Below are 15485 nucleotides of genomic sequence, written 5' to 3' on the forward strand. Positions count from 1 at the left end.
GATTAATATGAATCGACAGACTTCTAGTCAGATCAACCAAAGAAAAATATAGAAGTAAACATCACCCTGTTACTAACACCAGAAAAAGACATTATAATAAAACTAAAAAGCAATACTCTTCAGGAACAGATATAAAAATTAACAAAAACTAAACTAACCAAATCTAACAACATAGTAATAAAGACCATCATGACCAAATGCTGCTTTTCTTAGAATTATTCATCATTTGAAAGCCAATCAACATATTTTGTCACAATAGCAGGACAAAAATCAAAACAAAGACATATCATTTCAATACATGACCCCCAAATAACATCAGACAAAATCTAGTACAGAAATATTTTTATATGCATACATGTGTGTGCACACACATATACATACACAAATTCTGCAAACTAGGAACAACAGAAAGGATCTTCCCTAAACTGACTGGGGTATCTATGAAAAACCTATGGTAATGTTCTGTTTAATAATGAAAAATGGAATGTATTTTCCCTACTACTTGGAACAAGGCAAGGATGCCTTCTCTTATCCCTTTCTAGTGATTTCAGGATTTTATTTAAAAAGAAAGTTACTTACTCAGCACATACAGTTTTCCCTGCTGATGTATGTGCAGATACTAAAACAGACTGATTGTTATCAACACACTGAATGGCTTCTCTTTGGAAAGCATCAAGAATAAACGGGTACTCCTACAAAAACAAAACATTAATATCTGCATGAAAAAACCTAGCTATCATCAAGAGAAAGACTGCCGCCAAAAGCATTCTAGGAGCATTTCTTTATGATTTTATTTAGGAAATATACCACCTACAAGAAAACATTAGGAAGAGTAAAAACACTTTTTTTCCAAATGGCATAAATTACTCTTCCATTTAATCTTTTAATTATTACATTATATTTAAATAATAATAAAATAATCATTAGTATTTACAAGAAACATGCTGTGTGATAGGCACTGTGCATCACATTTTCCATATATCATAATTAATCTTTACAACCCCTAAAACAGGTATGTATTATTTCAGAGAAAGGTACTCTAAGGCTCTGAAAAATGTAGTCCTTTACTTCAGTTTATTCAACAAAAGCAGAATAAAATAACTATGAGGCTTTAAGAATTCCAAGCTTACTCCTACATACTTCCTTTTTTTATTTCAGAAAATTACCTGGAAAAAACTACCTCAAAAATCTGTTAATCAGGGGTTGGGGGTTGTGGCTCAGAGAAAAAGCACTCGCCTAGCATGCGTGAGGCACTGGGTTCAATCCTCAGCACCACATAAAACTAAATTAAGGATATTGTGTCCACCTACAACTAACGATTAAATGTTTAAAAAAAAATATGTTAATCATTTAAGGTCTATCAGGACTTCAAAATTCATCTAATAAAATCAGTCTGTTTTACCAGAACCTCTAAAACTACAGCACCACTTACAAATGTGCATTTTTTTCTAAAGAAAGGTTGACAACTTTCATTAGATTCTTTAACAAGGTTTAACAATCACTATTCCAATGTTCTAAAATCTATCGCATAATTCTTAGTTTCCAGCATGATATATATTAATATAGTTCCTACTATATTCTTTAGCTGTCATCTTTCTGATACACACACACACACACACACACACACACACACACACGGAAGTATAAAAAAAATTTTTTTTTAAGATTTCTAAGGAAAAAGTCTCTCAAACTTTATAAACTGTGTTACCAAAGTCCATACCTTTGCTGCTTTTCCGACTCGAGGTTTAAGTGGTAAATAATCCTCATCTGCAGGAAGTGCAACCTGATGTCAAAATTTAAAAAAAAAAAAAAACTTACTGATATTCAGCACTTCAAAAATCAACAATGGTTTGAAAAAAATCAGAGTGATCAACTAGAACGTTCCCAATAGTCTTAGACATAAATTAACTACCCTGCCTAACAAAACAAAAAGGTCAAGCTACAACATTTAAAAATACCTCTACTAATTTTGGTCTAACAGTAATGTAACTGAAACTTGTAATGTTATCTCCCTGAAGAAACTGTATTTATTAAGAAACTGTATTTATTATTTACATTTTCCATACCTAATATATTGATTGACATTAAAAATACTCAAAAAGGTTGAAGAATAGAAAATGGGATGTCACCACAGGAAAGAAAAGTCTAGGGAATAAAATGATACCTCTGATTGCTTGGAACAGGAAATTAATTTCCTTCCAGTAAAGATTAAGATCTGGAGTTCATAATGTACCCAAACTCTCAAGACTTAAAAAGATTAATATCACCAATGTTTACACATTCCTAACCATATACTAGGAAAGTAAACAGTTAGTGTAAAAATCCACAGGTTAAAGTAAGGTACATACAGAAATTAGGAATCATTTCTAAATGTCAAAACTTCGATTAACAAATATTGAATAAGATTAATTGCTTATTTATTCTATAGATAACGTGAATAGAGTTTCAGTAAGGAATGACTAAACATCAAATAATTAAGAAAATATGAAACTTAATGAATAATACCAAGTATGAATGATGTGTCAGAAGAAATGTGATGTTCAAAATGAAATCTATAAAGTAAAACCAGAGGTCAGAATTTGGTAGTTTATACAGCACAATTTATAAAAATTAACCTAAGAGATATTTTAAACAACTCACAAGTAAACAAACATGAGGGATATGAAGTGTTCTCATCAGTTTTTCCTTTAAGATTATATATTTCTCTTTATTATGATTCCAAGACCAAGTTACTAACTTTGATTCCTTGATAGTTTAACAGTGTGAAAACTTCTGGGCTGGGGTTGTAGCTCAGTGGTAGAGCTCTTGTCTAGCACTGTGTGAGGCACTGGGTTCAATTCTCAGCACCACATGTAAATAAATAAAATAAAGGTTCATCGACAACTAGGAAAAAAAAAGAAACGAGATTCTTTGGTATAGCCCCCCATCCCCACCACATCTTGTATGTATGATGAATCTGAGTCTATCCTAGAGTACCCAACCTTTGCTACAATAACAAAATCAATTTTCTAGAGCTGAGTATGAAAGTTATGCCTCAAATCATGGTGTGATCCCCACCAAGGTATGCTCAAACTGGTAAGCCATATCTGGCTAAGTTAACTGACTTCTACCACATTCTCTCCTGGTACTTTCTAAGATATGAATAATGAATATCAACAGTAAGCAATTAAGAACTTAACATTCCTGAGATTTAGCACCAAAAACAAAATTATGTTTTTACTTCTATAAGAATCAGAGTTGTGTTTTTATTCTCTAAAAACAATCTGAATAATAACAAAATAACAGAGGTAGAAAAAGAAGCACATAGAGACTAAGGAGTCAGAAAAGTGGAACACTAGTAGAATGATCAAGAATTAAATACTTAGTAATTAGTCACTAGTGATTTTTACCAAAGCAGTTTCAAAGAAATAGGGAAAAATCTAATTGTAGTGGATTGAAAGATAAATGAAAGGTTAAGAAATCTAACAGGGTTTCCTGAAGCAGACAACTCAATAGCAATTCTAAGAAGGGACTGTATCTCTTTTATCTCTTCATACTCAGTATGCAGTAAAATGTACCTGGCACTCAAAAGATACTGTTGAGTGAATAACTATAAACAGGGAGAAAAACAATACAGTGGATGAAAAATAATTTTCAACAAAAGAGAAGTTTTTGAATGTTCAGATGCGATAGGAAATGGCAAATACCGAAAAGGAAACTCCACAAACAAGGGAAAACAAAACTGAGAAAGTCTCTCTGAAGACAGGATAAGATATAGTCAAGACCACTGGCAGAACAATCATAGTTAGCCTGAAGTGGTAATGTATTTTTCTTTTGGCAGATAATGACAGAGACAGATAGGCTTGGTGATAAGAGGTTATAATACTTTCCAACTCAAGCCTCTACATAAAGTAACTGATAAAGTTACTTGCTCAGAAAGTAAAAGGGGATGACAGAATGGCAGAATTAAAGATAATCACAGAGCACAGGGAAACTTTTGAGCTCTTCAATGCAGGAGATATAGACATATAGACATTTTTTCCTTTCCTCTTTCCTGACTTTCATAAGCCCAGATAGAATAGAGTCTAAAATTAAGAGTGAAATGAATGATCAAATTGGCATTACATCTGAAAAACTAAATATTATCTAAGGAATAGATATTTAAGAACCTAACGTTCTAGTAAAACAGCTATTTTAACAGATAAAGTTCTAAATCCATATAAAAACCATTTTTTATTAATTTGGAATTTCTCTGCTCATTGAATAGATACTTTAAGATTCTCCAGGGGGCTAGGATTGTAGCTAGAGGTATAACGCATGCCTAGCATGTGTGAAGCACTGAATTTGTTTCTCAGCATCGCGTATAAATAAATAAAAATAAATATATATTTAAGAAGAATATTCTCTAATTACCAGTAATAACTTGCTATATTTGAAATAAAAAGAAATAGTGTCAAAGTCCTGACTTAGAAATATAAATCCTCCCTTCTAAATGGATACTAAAAGCCATCAAAGATCACCATCTTGTGGCAGAACAAAGAAACTGCAATTTATCAGTCATTAGAGCAAGACATGAAATATCAAGTGACCTGCAAAACTATCACCATTAGTTGACTTTAGGAGTCTAAGAATAAACAGATACTAAACATCTACTCTGTGCTGAGTACTCCAATTAATTTTCCTATATGATCTTTACTAACACTCCAGGAGGTAAAACCAATCATTCCAATTTTACAAATTCAAAAGACAATGTTCAAAGAGGTTAAAAAATTTACTTAAGACTGTAGCTAGAAAAAACGTTGGCTACCTTCTGAACCAAGACTTTATTACAAAGCTCCCACGTTCTTTCGCTTGACTATGAATTGCCACAAAAACCATTTATTGTTTCCAAGGCCTTCAGGGTTAAATTACTTGCGGATCATCAGACCACAGAGTACAAAGAAAAATCCCACTTAGGTTACTAATGCAGTACATGTCTTTTGTGCTTACCTCATGTGTACATCCTTCAACAGTTTCAACTGATTGTACCTTAACTCTGGGCATCAGGTCTGCCAAACTTAAAGAAAAAAAAATTGTTAAAATGACACAAATTGTTTTTCTATAAATAAGCCCCCAATCTGTATTGTTAAAGAAAATAATACTACCCAATTATCAATATTTCATATTGGAAAAAGTTGTACTACTAATACTCTGAAAATCTGTCACATTACTCAAATGCATACTGAGAATTCAACATGTTCCAGGAATTTATTATAAACACAGAACAAATAGACCACCAAGAAGATTATATTGAAAGAATTATGTCAGTTTAGTTCCAATGACTATTTTGAACAGAAAATACCTCTTCAAAGTACTGTCATTCCTTCAAAACATGAAGCTGGTTATAAAAATCATTACATAACACAAAAGATAAAGTAGTCTAATTTAGATGTTGCTATAATTTACAGAAATGTTCCTTCTCATCAAAATCTTGCATTATGTTTATTGATGACATGACTCGAAAAATTCAAGAAAACTATATATATATTTCTGTGCTAGAGTCAATAATCATACTTATCCATGTATCTGGATAGAACCCAATAATTACAATTTTATTTATTTTTTTTTAGTTGTAGTTGGATACAATCTTTATTTTATTTATTTATTTTTATGTGGTGCTGAGAATTGAACCCAGGACACTGCACATGCTGGGTGAGCGCTCTACCACTGAGCCACAACCCCAGCCCAATAACGAAGATTTTTAAACTACCAATATTACACACTAATTTTGGGTAATATTATGCACTAGGTTGGGTAAATGGTACATATTAAATATTTAAGTGAAACATCTACCATCATTTGTAGCAGATAATTTTACTAGTTCACTGGTCAAAACAAAAATCTCAGAAAGAATAAGCTCTTCATGGTAGTGCCTAACTAGAATATAATACATAAAGAAAAAAAATTGCAAAGATCATCACCACAACTGAAATCAGGTCAACCAAAAACACTGGTATCATTGTAGAAAGTTACAGCTTTCAAAATCTGAGAAATTCAAATACCAAGGAATATTCAGCCATATATACTCATGGGTCTTGTTCACTGACAAGAGTCTTAGGATTCATAACCACTCTACTGCTACATGCGACAATAAATATCTAATTTCTTCTAATGGTCCTTCCCACTTATTCCTTCCACTGGGTCAGTTTTATTCTTCTCTCCTATTTTATTCTTCAGTGATCACCTTGAGATAAAAATAAAGGAGGCATAACTTATCCTTTAAAAAAAAAAAAAAATCAGGTTTCAAGATTCTTCTCCCAAAATTGGCTCTAAAGTATCAAAATATGAATCATTTCTATATTGTCTTCCAATTCTCCAAACTTACATAAATGTGCTATATTTACATGTTTGCATAGTATATAAAGAATATCATGTTCATTTTCCTAACTCAGCAAAAAGTATATTATAAAATATAATATATTTGGCCAACATATATGGGCATGCGTGAGGCCCTAGGTTCGATCCTCAGCACCACATAAAAATAAATAAATAAAGATACTGTATCGATCTACAACTAAAATAATATTTTTTAAAAAACCAATATATAAACAATTTTAAAAACTTCATACCAAATTAAGAGTTACTAACATTTACTATTGTGGAAATATTACCTTAAGTCTTCAGTTACTGACTCTTCTATCCTGGGCTTCTTTCCAAAAATGGTTTCATCCGTGCCTTCAAAATCCACATCTCTCTTATTTTTTCCACTATTAGTTGACTCTGATTGCAATTTGGCATCAAAACGTTTCCTGATTGGAAATATATTAGTTCTTACTTTAAGGGGAATACTAAAAACTACTGCTCCATGTATTGTATACACCGTTAAGAAGAAAAACATCATTACTTAAACAGATGAATGGTGCAAATCAAAGCTCAGAATACTCTATAACTAGTAAAATTGAACACTATTCCTTTTTTATTTCATATTTTCTTAGGTTTATTTTAAAGTACTTTTAAACTCAAAGTAAAAGAAATGGTCACATAAGTTTTTTTAAAAAATTTATCAAACAATAAATTTGACCAAAAAGAATTATAACCAATCAGACTATAAACCCAAATTGAGTTACAATCTACAAAAGAACTGGCCTGTAATCTGGGCTGGGGTTGTGGCTCAGTGGTAGAGTGCTTGCCTAGCATGTATGAGGCACTAGATTCAATTCTCAGCATATAAATAAATTAAAGTCCACTGACAACTAAAAAAAATTTTGGGAAAAAAAAAAAAAAAAAACAGCCTGTAATTTTTCAAAGACTGCAAGCTCATGAAAGTCAAACAAGGGGCTGGGGATGTGGCTCAAGCGGTAGCACGCTCGCCTGGCATGCGTGCGGCCCGGGTTCGATCCTCAGCACCACATACCAACAAAGATGTTGTGTCCGCCGAGAACTAAAAAATAGATATTAAAAAATTCTCTCTCCTCTCTCACTCTCTCTTAAAAAAAAAAAAAAAAAAAAAAGAAAGTCAAACAATTGGTCCAGGCTACACAAAACTAAACAGACATGACTACCAAATTATGTACTCCAACACAGAATCCCTTTCTTATAAAGGACATTAAAGTAATTGTCAAAATCTGAATAAATCTGTAGATTATAACACTATGTCAATGTTAATTTCCTAATTCTGATCACTGCAATCTGTACTGTGGTTATATAAAAGAATGCTCTTATTTTCAGATAACACTGAAGTACCCAAGAATTTAGAGGTAAATAAGCAACATGTCTGCATCTTAATCTAAATAGTTCCTTATTCTAAATAGTTCAAAGAAAAGTATAAACATACAAACACACACACACACACACACAAAAACACATATACATATATGTGTGGGGAGAAAGCAAATGTGGTAAAAATACTAATATTTGGGATATTTAGGTGAAATGTATAACGATTTTAATACCATTCTTACAGCTTTTCTGTAAAGTCTAGAATTATATAAAAAATATATAAAAAATAATAATAAATTATATAAAAAAATAAGACATTCTGCCAGCCTCAAAAACTTAGTGAGGCCCTAAGCAACTCAGCGAGATCCTGTCTCTAAATAAAATATAAAAAGAAGGGCTGAGGATGTGGCTCAGTGGTTAAGCTCCCCAAGTTCAATCCCTGGTACCAAAAACAAACAAAAGACGTTTTTAAAAGTACTTACACTATCTGAATGACATTTAGATGTATCTGTAATAAAAATTGAGCACTGATTGTTTAGTACAACCAATTATTGTTATCATGACTGGAGAATAACACATGCCAAAGACTAGGCTTAAAACAGAATGGTGGCCAGTCGCGGTGGTACATGATTATAATTCCAGCACTCAAGAAAGTTTTATTTGGAGAACTAAACAAAAGCAAGTTAACATTAATTCCTAATGTGTTAAGTTTGGCTATATGTCATAATAGAATGCATGTATTATTTTTGTTCATTTGTAAATACCTACAATACTTGTAAAGGAATTGTTTTAGAATACCTGGGCAACCTGTTCAACACCATAAAAGGCACTGGACTAAAATGGTGAGATACACATGCAAAATGTAAAACCAGGGCTGGGCACGTAGCTCATTAAAATATTTTTAAATGTCAAAAAAGGGGAAAAATACATGTAATTTAGATTAGAGAAACAATATCCATAATATAAAAGGGCTTCTACAATTAAGAAGAAAAAGACTAACTATCCATTTTCTAAAATATAAAAAAAAAATGACCAACTCACAAAAAAGAAAACCAAATAACTTATGAACATAAGAAGTGATGCTTTGCTTTATTCATATTAAGAAAATTATAAATTAACAGTAATTGAAATATAATTTCTCATATATTGGATAAACAAAAATCCAAGTTCATCATACTCTATTTAGGAAGGCTGATACACATTCAAGGGAAAATGAAGGTCATCTCCAGAGTGAGAAGCAGCTTTGACTTGGGCTGGATGTACAATATTTATAGAAGAGCTGTATCAGGGGCCTGACTCGGAGGTGGATCCAGGGTGGAGCTGCACAATTTTGTACCAATGTCCCCTGCACTTGTCTACTTCCCTCATTTTACAAGGGCAGGGGTCAGCAGCTTGTTGCTAGAAATTTATACCTATGCTTTCTACATCTCAATGGCCTGTGGGTGTTTCCTTTAAGATTCAGTATTTCTCTCCCTCTATCCTAAATCCCTATCTCAATCCCAGTCTGGGGCAGAAAATGTTTAGGCAATTCAGACAATCTTTTGCAGAAAGCACCCTTTAATCCCAGCAATTTGGGAAGCTGAGGCAGGAGGTTCACAAGTTCAAAGCCAGCCTCAGCAACTTAGTGAAGGCCTAAGCAACTAAGCAAAACCCTGTATAAAAATAAAAAGAGTTATCTAAGAATATAATGTGGCTCAGTGGTTAAGTGCCCCTGGTATTCCCCCCACCCAAAAAAAGAAAAAAAAGAAAAAGAAAAAGCACAAGTAAATAAAACTGATGGAGTTTTTGATGTAAGAACCAACACGCAGGGTTCTCACTGATGTGTGATTGGACATCTATGTATCAGAAATAATAATAAAAACAACTTCAATGAATGTCCATTAACAGATAAATATGATATGTCCACAGAACAGATTAAATAATATTCAATTCAAGTAAAATTCTAGAAAATGCAAGCTGTTCTATAGGAACAGATCTGTGTGGTTGCCTGCAGGAAAGGGTATGCATTTCAATGGAAAATCAAGAAACTTCAGGAGGTAATGAAAATATTTCAATCTTGATTGTGGTAATGGTTTAGTGTACTTCAAGTATATAAGGAAGGGAGGAAGGCAGGTAGAAGGAAGAAAGGCAGGCAGGTGGGCAACCACACAAAAGAAAGGATGTTCTCAAGGAATTCATTTCTCTAAAAACTGAAAAGAATCAAGCATGAATTCTGCCTTTTCTTTACAAACTATGATTCAAGATAAAGAGCTAATATGGGAATTTTTTTAAGAGACATTACAGGTAACTCAAGCAAAAAGAAATGATAAACTATGTAATGCTTTAAATAATCAATTAAAAAAATTAAAAAAAAAAGAAATGATAAAAACAGAAAAATCTCTACTTTGCAACTACTAATGAAATAATGGGTTTAGGCAACCAGTAGCAGATGCTAAAGCAATTATGTGAAAGGCTGATGAGGGATCTTGGTTAACATTATAACCTAATGATTAATCTTGGAATGGAACAGATAATCTGCATCTTATGATGTAGGGCAACAGAAATACATCATGCCACTATAAATTATTCTTATCTAAAACAAAAGAACCTGAATCTAATCAAGTCTCTAGATTACCACGGCCAAATGAATTTGCATATATATAATGTAAGCTACATATAAATTCAAAATTTTGTAATCACTTTAACAGATTTAAAACAACAGGTAATATAAATTTTAATTTGTTTTATTTAACCCGCTTTATGCAAAATATGTTAATTATAACCAAGATAAAAATTAATGGGGACTGGGGTTGTAGCTCAGTGGTAGAGTGCTTGCCTGGCATGTGAGGCACTGGGTTCGATTCTCAGCACTACATATAAAAAAACAAATAAATAAAGGTCCATCAATAACTAATAAAATGTTTAAAAAATTAATGGGGTATTTTACCTTCTATTTTCATATTAAGTCTTCAAAATCTAATGTTATACTTTTTGTACATCTCAGTTCTGACAAGCCATATTTTAAATGCTTCATGTGAATAGTGACTATTGGTGACAATATAGTGACTATAGTGACAATGGTGGAACTAGATATAAGTTAAAACTAAAGTAAATACTTAGGAAGGAGAAACAAGTTAAATGACTGTCTAATAAAGCAATCTAGAATGTGGGAAACTCTCCAGAATGAGTAGCCTGGTTTCTTCTCTTACTCATCCTTCCAAAAAGAAATGTATGACAGGGGCTGGGGATGTGGCTCAAGCGGTAGCGCGCTTGCCTGGCATGCATATGTCGCTGGGTTCCATCCTCAGCACCACATACAAATAAAGATGTTGTGTCCGCCGAAAACTAAAAAAAAAATTTAAAAAGAACTCTCTCTCTCCCTCTCTCTCTCTCTCAGTCTGTCTCTTTCTTAAAGAAAAAAGAAATGTATGACATAAAGAAACAAGAGGGAGATTGATGGAGAAAAGACTTAAGGAGTAACAACTAAAACAGTGTACCAGCTTTGTCTGGTTCCTGATTCAAACAAACCGCCTACCAAAAAAACCCCTTAAAGACAATAAAAGAAATCTCACTATGGACTGAGTAGACACTATCAAAGAATTATTATTAGTTTTGTTTTTGTTTAGAGGGGGTGGGATGAAATGAATACTGAAAGAGAGAGAAGTAACATGAGAGGTAGTATTTGATTTAAAAGAGGGTATGCGTGGAAATAGATTTACTTGATATTGCTGAAACAAAGGTATAGGTACATGACGTTCCTTTTATGTAACATAAGTATATGTATATAGTTTGACAATCTCCTAGTATGGGTGGAAATAGATTTACCATCACTTGATATTGCTGAAACAAAATTGTAGGTACATGACATTCCTTTTACATAACATATGTAGATATAACACACACACATATGTGTGTGTGTGTGTGTGTGTGTGTGTGTGTGTGTGTGTGTGTATATATATATATATATATATATATATATATATATATATATATATAGTTTGACAATCTCCTAGTTTTAAAAGCATTTGGCCTAAAGTATTAAATACATAAGGACAATTATTATTTTGGGAGGGAATACTGGGGATTAAACTCAGGGGCACTCAACCATTGAGCCACATTCCCAGCCCCATTTTGTATTTTATTTAGAGACAGGGTCTCACTAAGCTGCTTAGCATCTCACTTTTGCTGAGGCTGTCTTTGAACCTGGGATCTTCAAATTTTCACTACAGTTTCAGAATATGCCCTACTGCTTTAGAGACCAGATAGAATTTCACATTATACACAATGATTATGATCCCAGGCAAACTGGATTCTTTCCTAAAATGCCTAGATGAGAAAGCCTAACTTAAAGTCCTGGTAGTAAAAAAAAAGAAAAAAAAGTACCTGAAGTTACTAATGCTCTGTATTTTCTTATATATTTCCCTTCTCTAATGTTCACATATTTCCTAATAAAATTAAAATATAAATTAACTTTCTTTTATATTTTAGACTACTAAACTTATCCCTACTGCACTGGAAAGTAGAATAATTAGTATCTGTGAAGTAAAGTATAAAATTGGAAATCATACATATATTATTTTTGTAATACTGTAGTTGCTCACTTAAACAAGTAACTATTGAAAAATACTTAAGCTCCCCCAAACTTTTCCACTTCCTTCAACTCAATGAGCGGTGAAAACTATTTTTCACACTCCGGGTTTTTCTGCTATCCCTCTAATCTCTCTTTGGTCGTAAGTATTTCTCTTGAAGTTCTCTGCTGTGTCATTATACTTTCCCATAGGGATCTCCACCTCAACCAGCACCAATTCAAATAACATTATTGAGATAAGAGACTGCCAGTACTACAGGTCTGTCTCTCTTACAACCCTCATTAAAACTACCCAATGTACATTTCCATAAGGATGTATTACCATTGCTTCACTTTATCTCAAAACTTCTGAATTTACCTATTTTTCTTCTCCCTGACATACACATTTTAAAAACCTGTCTCTTCTGACCCCCCTTCTGTCGTTCTCCTTAATTTTGTCCTTGACAAAATGTTCATATCTTTTCCTTCCTTCTCCTACTTCTTGAGGTTCTTTCCATCTCAAAACTAGACAAATGAAAATACTTTCCAACCTACTTTCATGCTTTCAGTGTCTATACTCTTAAATATACTTTGCCAATCACTAATCAAGTAATTTTCCTGAACTATACTTTTACTTATCCCATCCCCAAGTTAGGAAACACTAATTTAATTTACTATTTCCTCAATCCAGAATATCCTGTATCTAAGCTCCCCTGAACATCACAGATATCTCAAACTTATATAGCACTTAACTGTACATACAGTTCATTTTATGTCCATTGCTGACTAATGCAAAGTTACAACTCTTTAAAATGTGTTCTGTCCCCTTAGAAAATTCCTCAAGAATGAAATCATGCCTAATTCATTCACCTATTTGGTATTTTCCAGGCAACAACAAAAATAAATATTGTTAATTAATAATGAACCACCTTATTTTCCATAATTCAAATAATAGAATTCCGTTGTTCTGCTATAAACACTTTATGGTGGTTATATGCATTACTCTACACGTTTAAGGTCTAGTAATTTTAAATATTTTCTAAATAAACTCCTCATAGCTTGCATTTATTTGGTTTTATTATGTACTAAACTCTTGTTAGGAGATTAACATATATTGTCTCATTTAATCTTCATGACAGCCTAAGTGGTAGACACTATCAAATTTCCATTTTACGGGCGAGAAATCTATAGCGTGGAGATTAGAATCTCTCCCTTGTTTCTATTTGTCCTTTAACGCCCACGTCGTTTCTTCTAAGCTTCTTTGCCCCTCACCTAGTCATCAATTTCGTTTGTAAAAGACTTCGTGCAAGGAACTGGGCATTTGCCCAGAACCTAAGGGAAACCTCACCGCCCCGCGGCGCAGATAGGAGTCAGTAACGTGGGCCAAAGGAAAGAGCTGTGGCAGCGGCTCAGGCTGCCTGGCAGTATGGGGGAAAGCCAAGACCGGGTTTCCCCCAATCAGTATTATCCTCCCTCTCTTCTTCCAGAACCCCTTCACTTTCCGACTTCACTCACAGTACACACATTTTGTGCTTTTCCTAAGAATCGTGTTTTCTGCCCTCGGCACCAAGAGGAAAAAAAAAACAAAAACATCTTGGACGTCTTCCTTACCCGGCCTTTTCTGAAGACCCTGGCAAGCCCTTCCATTTTCCCTTCTCCTTTTCTTTGTCTTTTTTGGTTGCGGCCGCAGTGGTGGAGTCATCTTCGAACACGCTGAACAGCTCATCCCCAAACGCATCCGCCATCTTTCCGGGCTCAGAGCGATTCTTCCTTTTACCCACGAGGCCCCGCGACCGCCCCGACAGTGACGCCAGGCGGAGGCTCAACGGTGGCCCGTAGGAGACAAAAGTAATAGAGTCGCTCGACCGAAGGAATTTCTCTGTTTTTGTTTCTTTGTTTTGATTTTTCCTTTCCTTTTGGATTACTAGTGGATAGACAGTCCAGTGGTTTTAAAGAGAACCGCAGCACTCGGTAGCCGGCATGCGGCAGGCTCCCGAAGCGGAGTGGGGGGGACAAAGAGGCGGAGCCTGGTGAATCTGACCAACTGAGTGAAGCAGTCGCCCTGGTCTGAGAAGCCCGGATGGAGGACGCTGGGTGGCGGTGCGGGTGCCGGGTAATGTGAAGAACTCTCGTGGGTTCTGCTGTGGTGGAGGCCAGACCGAGACCTGGAAGAATCTTCTGCTGCAATTGCAACAGCATGGGCGGTAAGAACAAGAAACACAAGGCGCCGGGAGCTGCGGCGGTCCGAGCCGCGGTGTCTGCTTCCAGAGCCAAATCTGCAGAGGCCGGAGCTGACGGGGAAACCCAAAGCAAGAAGCCAGGGGCCAGGCCGCCCCCTGCCGCCGCTGCCGTCACCCGGGAGCCCCGAGTCAAGCAAGGTACGAGGAACTCTCCACCCTGAACTTTCTACTCCTTGTCCCCAGGAAAGAACCTTCGAACCCGGGCGAACCATCATGCTAAAAATTTGTATCTCCCACACCCGGAGCTGTTAGCTTCTGGCCGCCTTTCAGATAAATCTAAGCTCTCTGAACCTCCAGAATTCCTGCAGTAGCACTGTTGCAGCCTGACCTTTCCCTTCTACCTTTTCTTCCAAGAACAAAGTAATTGCATTTCTTGCTGTTTCAATAGGGATCCATTCTGAACCATCAACCCAGCGGGCTAGGCTAAGGCAGAGACGGGTAGTAGTGGAGTTCCACCTCCTCGTGCCTGCCCCATTTTCTTGCCTGATTTTTATCATGTTTAGTAATGATGTAGTACTCTCTATGCTCTGGAAAAATCAGTACTTAATAGGAATTACAGTACTTACACACTGAACATTGGTGTAACCTATTGCAAAATTATCTTCACTCTGTTCCGCATCCTTGCATTTTTTTGCTTACTCTGTACATTGGTTTGAAAACTCGCCTTGGAGATGTCCAACTCCAGCCGCATATCTGCAGGCCACTATTAAGGCGGATTTCAAAAGATGAAATTAATACACTGTTTCCTTCTGCTAGCTAAGCATGTGTGTATACGTGCATACACACAAATACTTAGGCATCTGGAATGGGGGCGGGGGGAATGAAATGAGCGAAATGGAAACATTGTCTCTCCTGCAGCTTGCCAGTCTAATGTCAGAGATAGGCATTAACTAATCACACAGATAGGCATAATTGCTTTATAATTGGTAAGTGCTGCAAAGTGTGGGGAAAGTTTAATAAGATAATCTAATTCTTATGGTGAGGAGCAGGAATTGTGAATGATATCAGAAAAGGTGACAAGC

General features: G+C 34.9%; 2 protein-coding genes across 5 annotated transcripts in view; one reads left to right on the forward strand and one right to left on the reverse strand.

Annotated features, from left to right (window-relative positions):
- Positions 1-14121, reverse strand: part of MTREX (Mtr4 exosome RNA helicase) — a 100947-nt gene extending 86826 nt beyond the window's left edge. Inside the window, exons 1-5 of one of the 4 annotated variants that reach the window (XM_081306664.1) lie at positions 13835-14121; positions 6630-6767; positions 4969-5035; positions 1721-1783; positions 580-692 (exon numbers count right to left, since the gene is read on the reverse strand). In XM_081306664.1, the coding sequence (XP_081162790.1) occupies positions 580-692; positions 1721-1783; positions 4969-5035; positions 6630-6767; positions 13835-13968 (515 nt within the window). In that variant the 5' untranslated portion in view covers positions 13969-14121. Of the gene's footprint in view, positions 1-579; positions 693-1720; positions 1784-4968; positions 5036-6629; positions 6768-13834 lie in introns of those variants that run through there. The other 3 variants (XM_081306666.1, XM_081306667.1, XM_081306665.1) reach the window with 3 other exon arrangements.
- A 146-nt stretch (positions 14122-14267) lies between these two features.
- DHX29 (DExH-box helicase 29) overlaps positions 14268-15485 on the forward strand; it is a 46743-nt gene continuing 45525 nt past the window's right edge. Inside the window, exon 1 of the mRNA XM_081306649.1 lies at positions 14268-14601. Coding sequence (XP_081162775.1) covers positions 14421-14601 — 181 coding nt within the window. The 5' untranslated portion in view covers positions 14268-14420. The remainder of the gene's footprint in view (positions 14602-15485) is intronic.

Source organism: Spermophilus citellus, assembly GCF_964194105.1.
Source record: "Spermophilus citellus genome assembly, chromosome: 1".
NCBI lineage: Eukaryota > Metazoa > Chordata > Mammalia > Rodentia > Sciuridae > Spermophilus > Spermophilus citellus.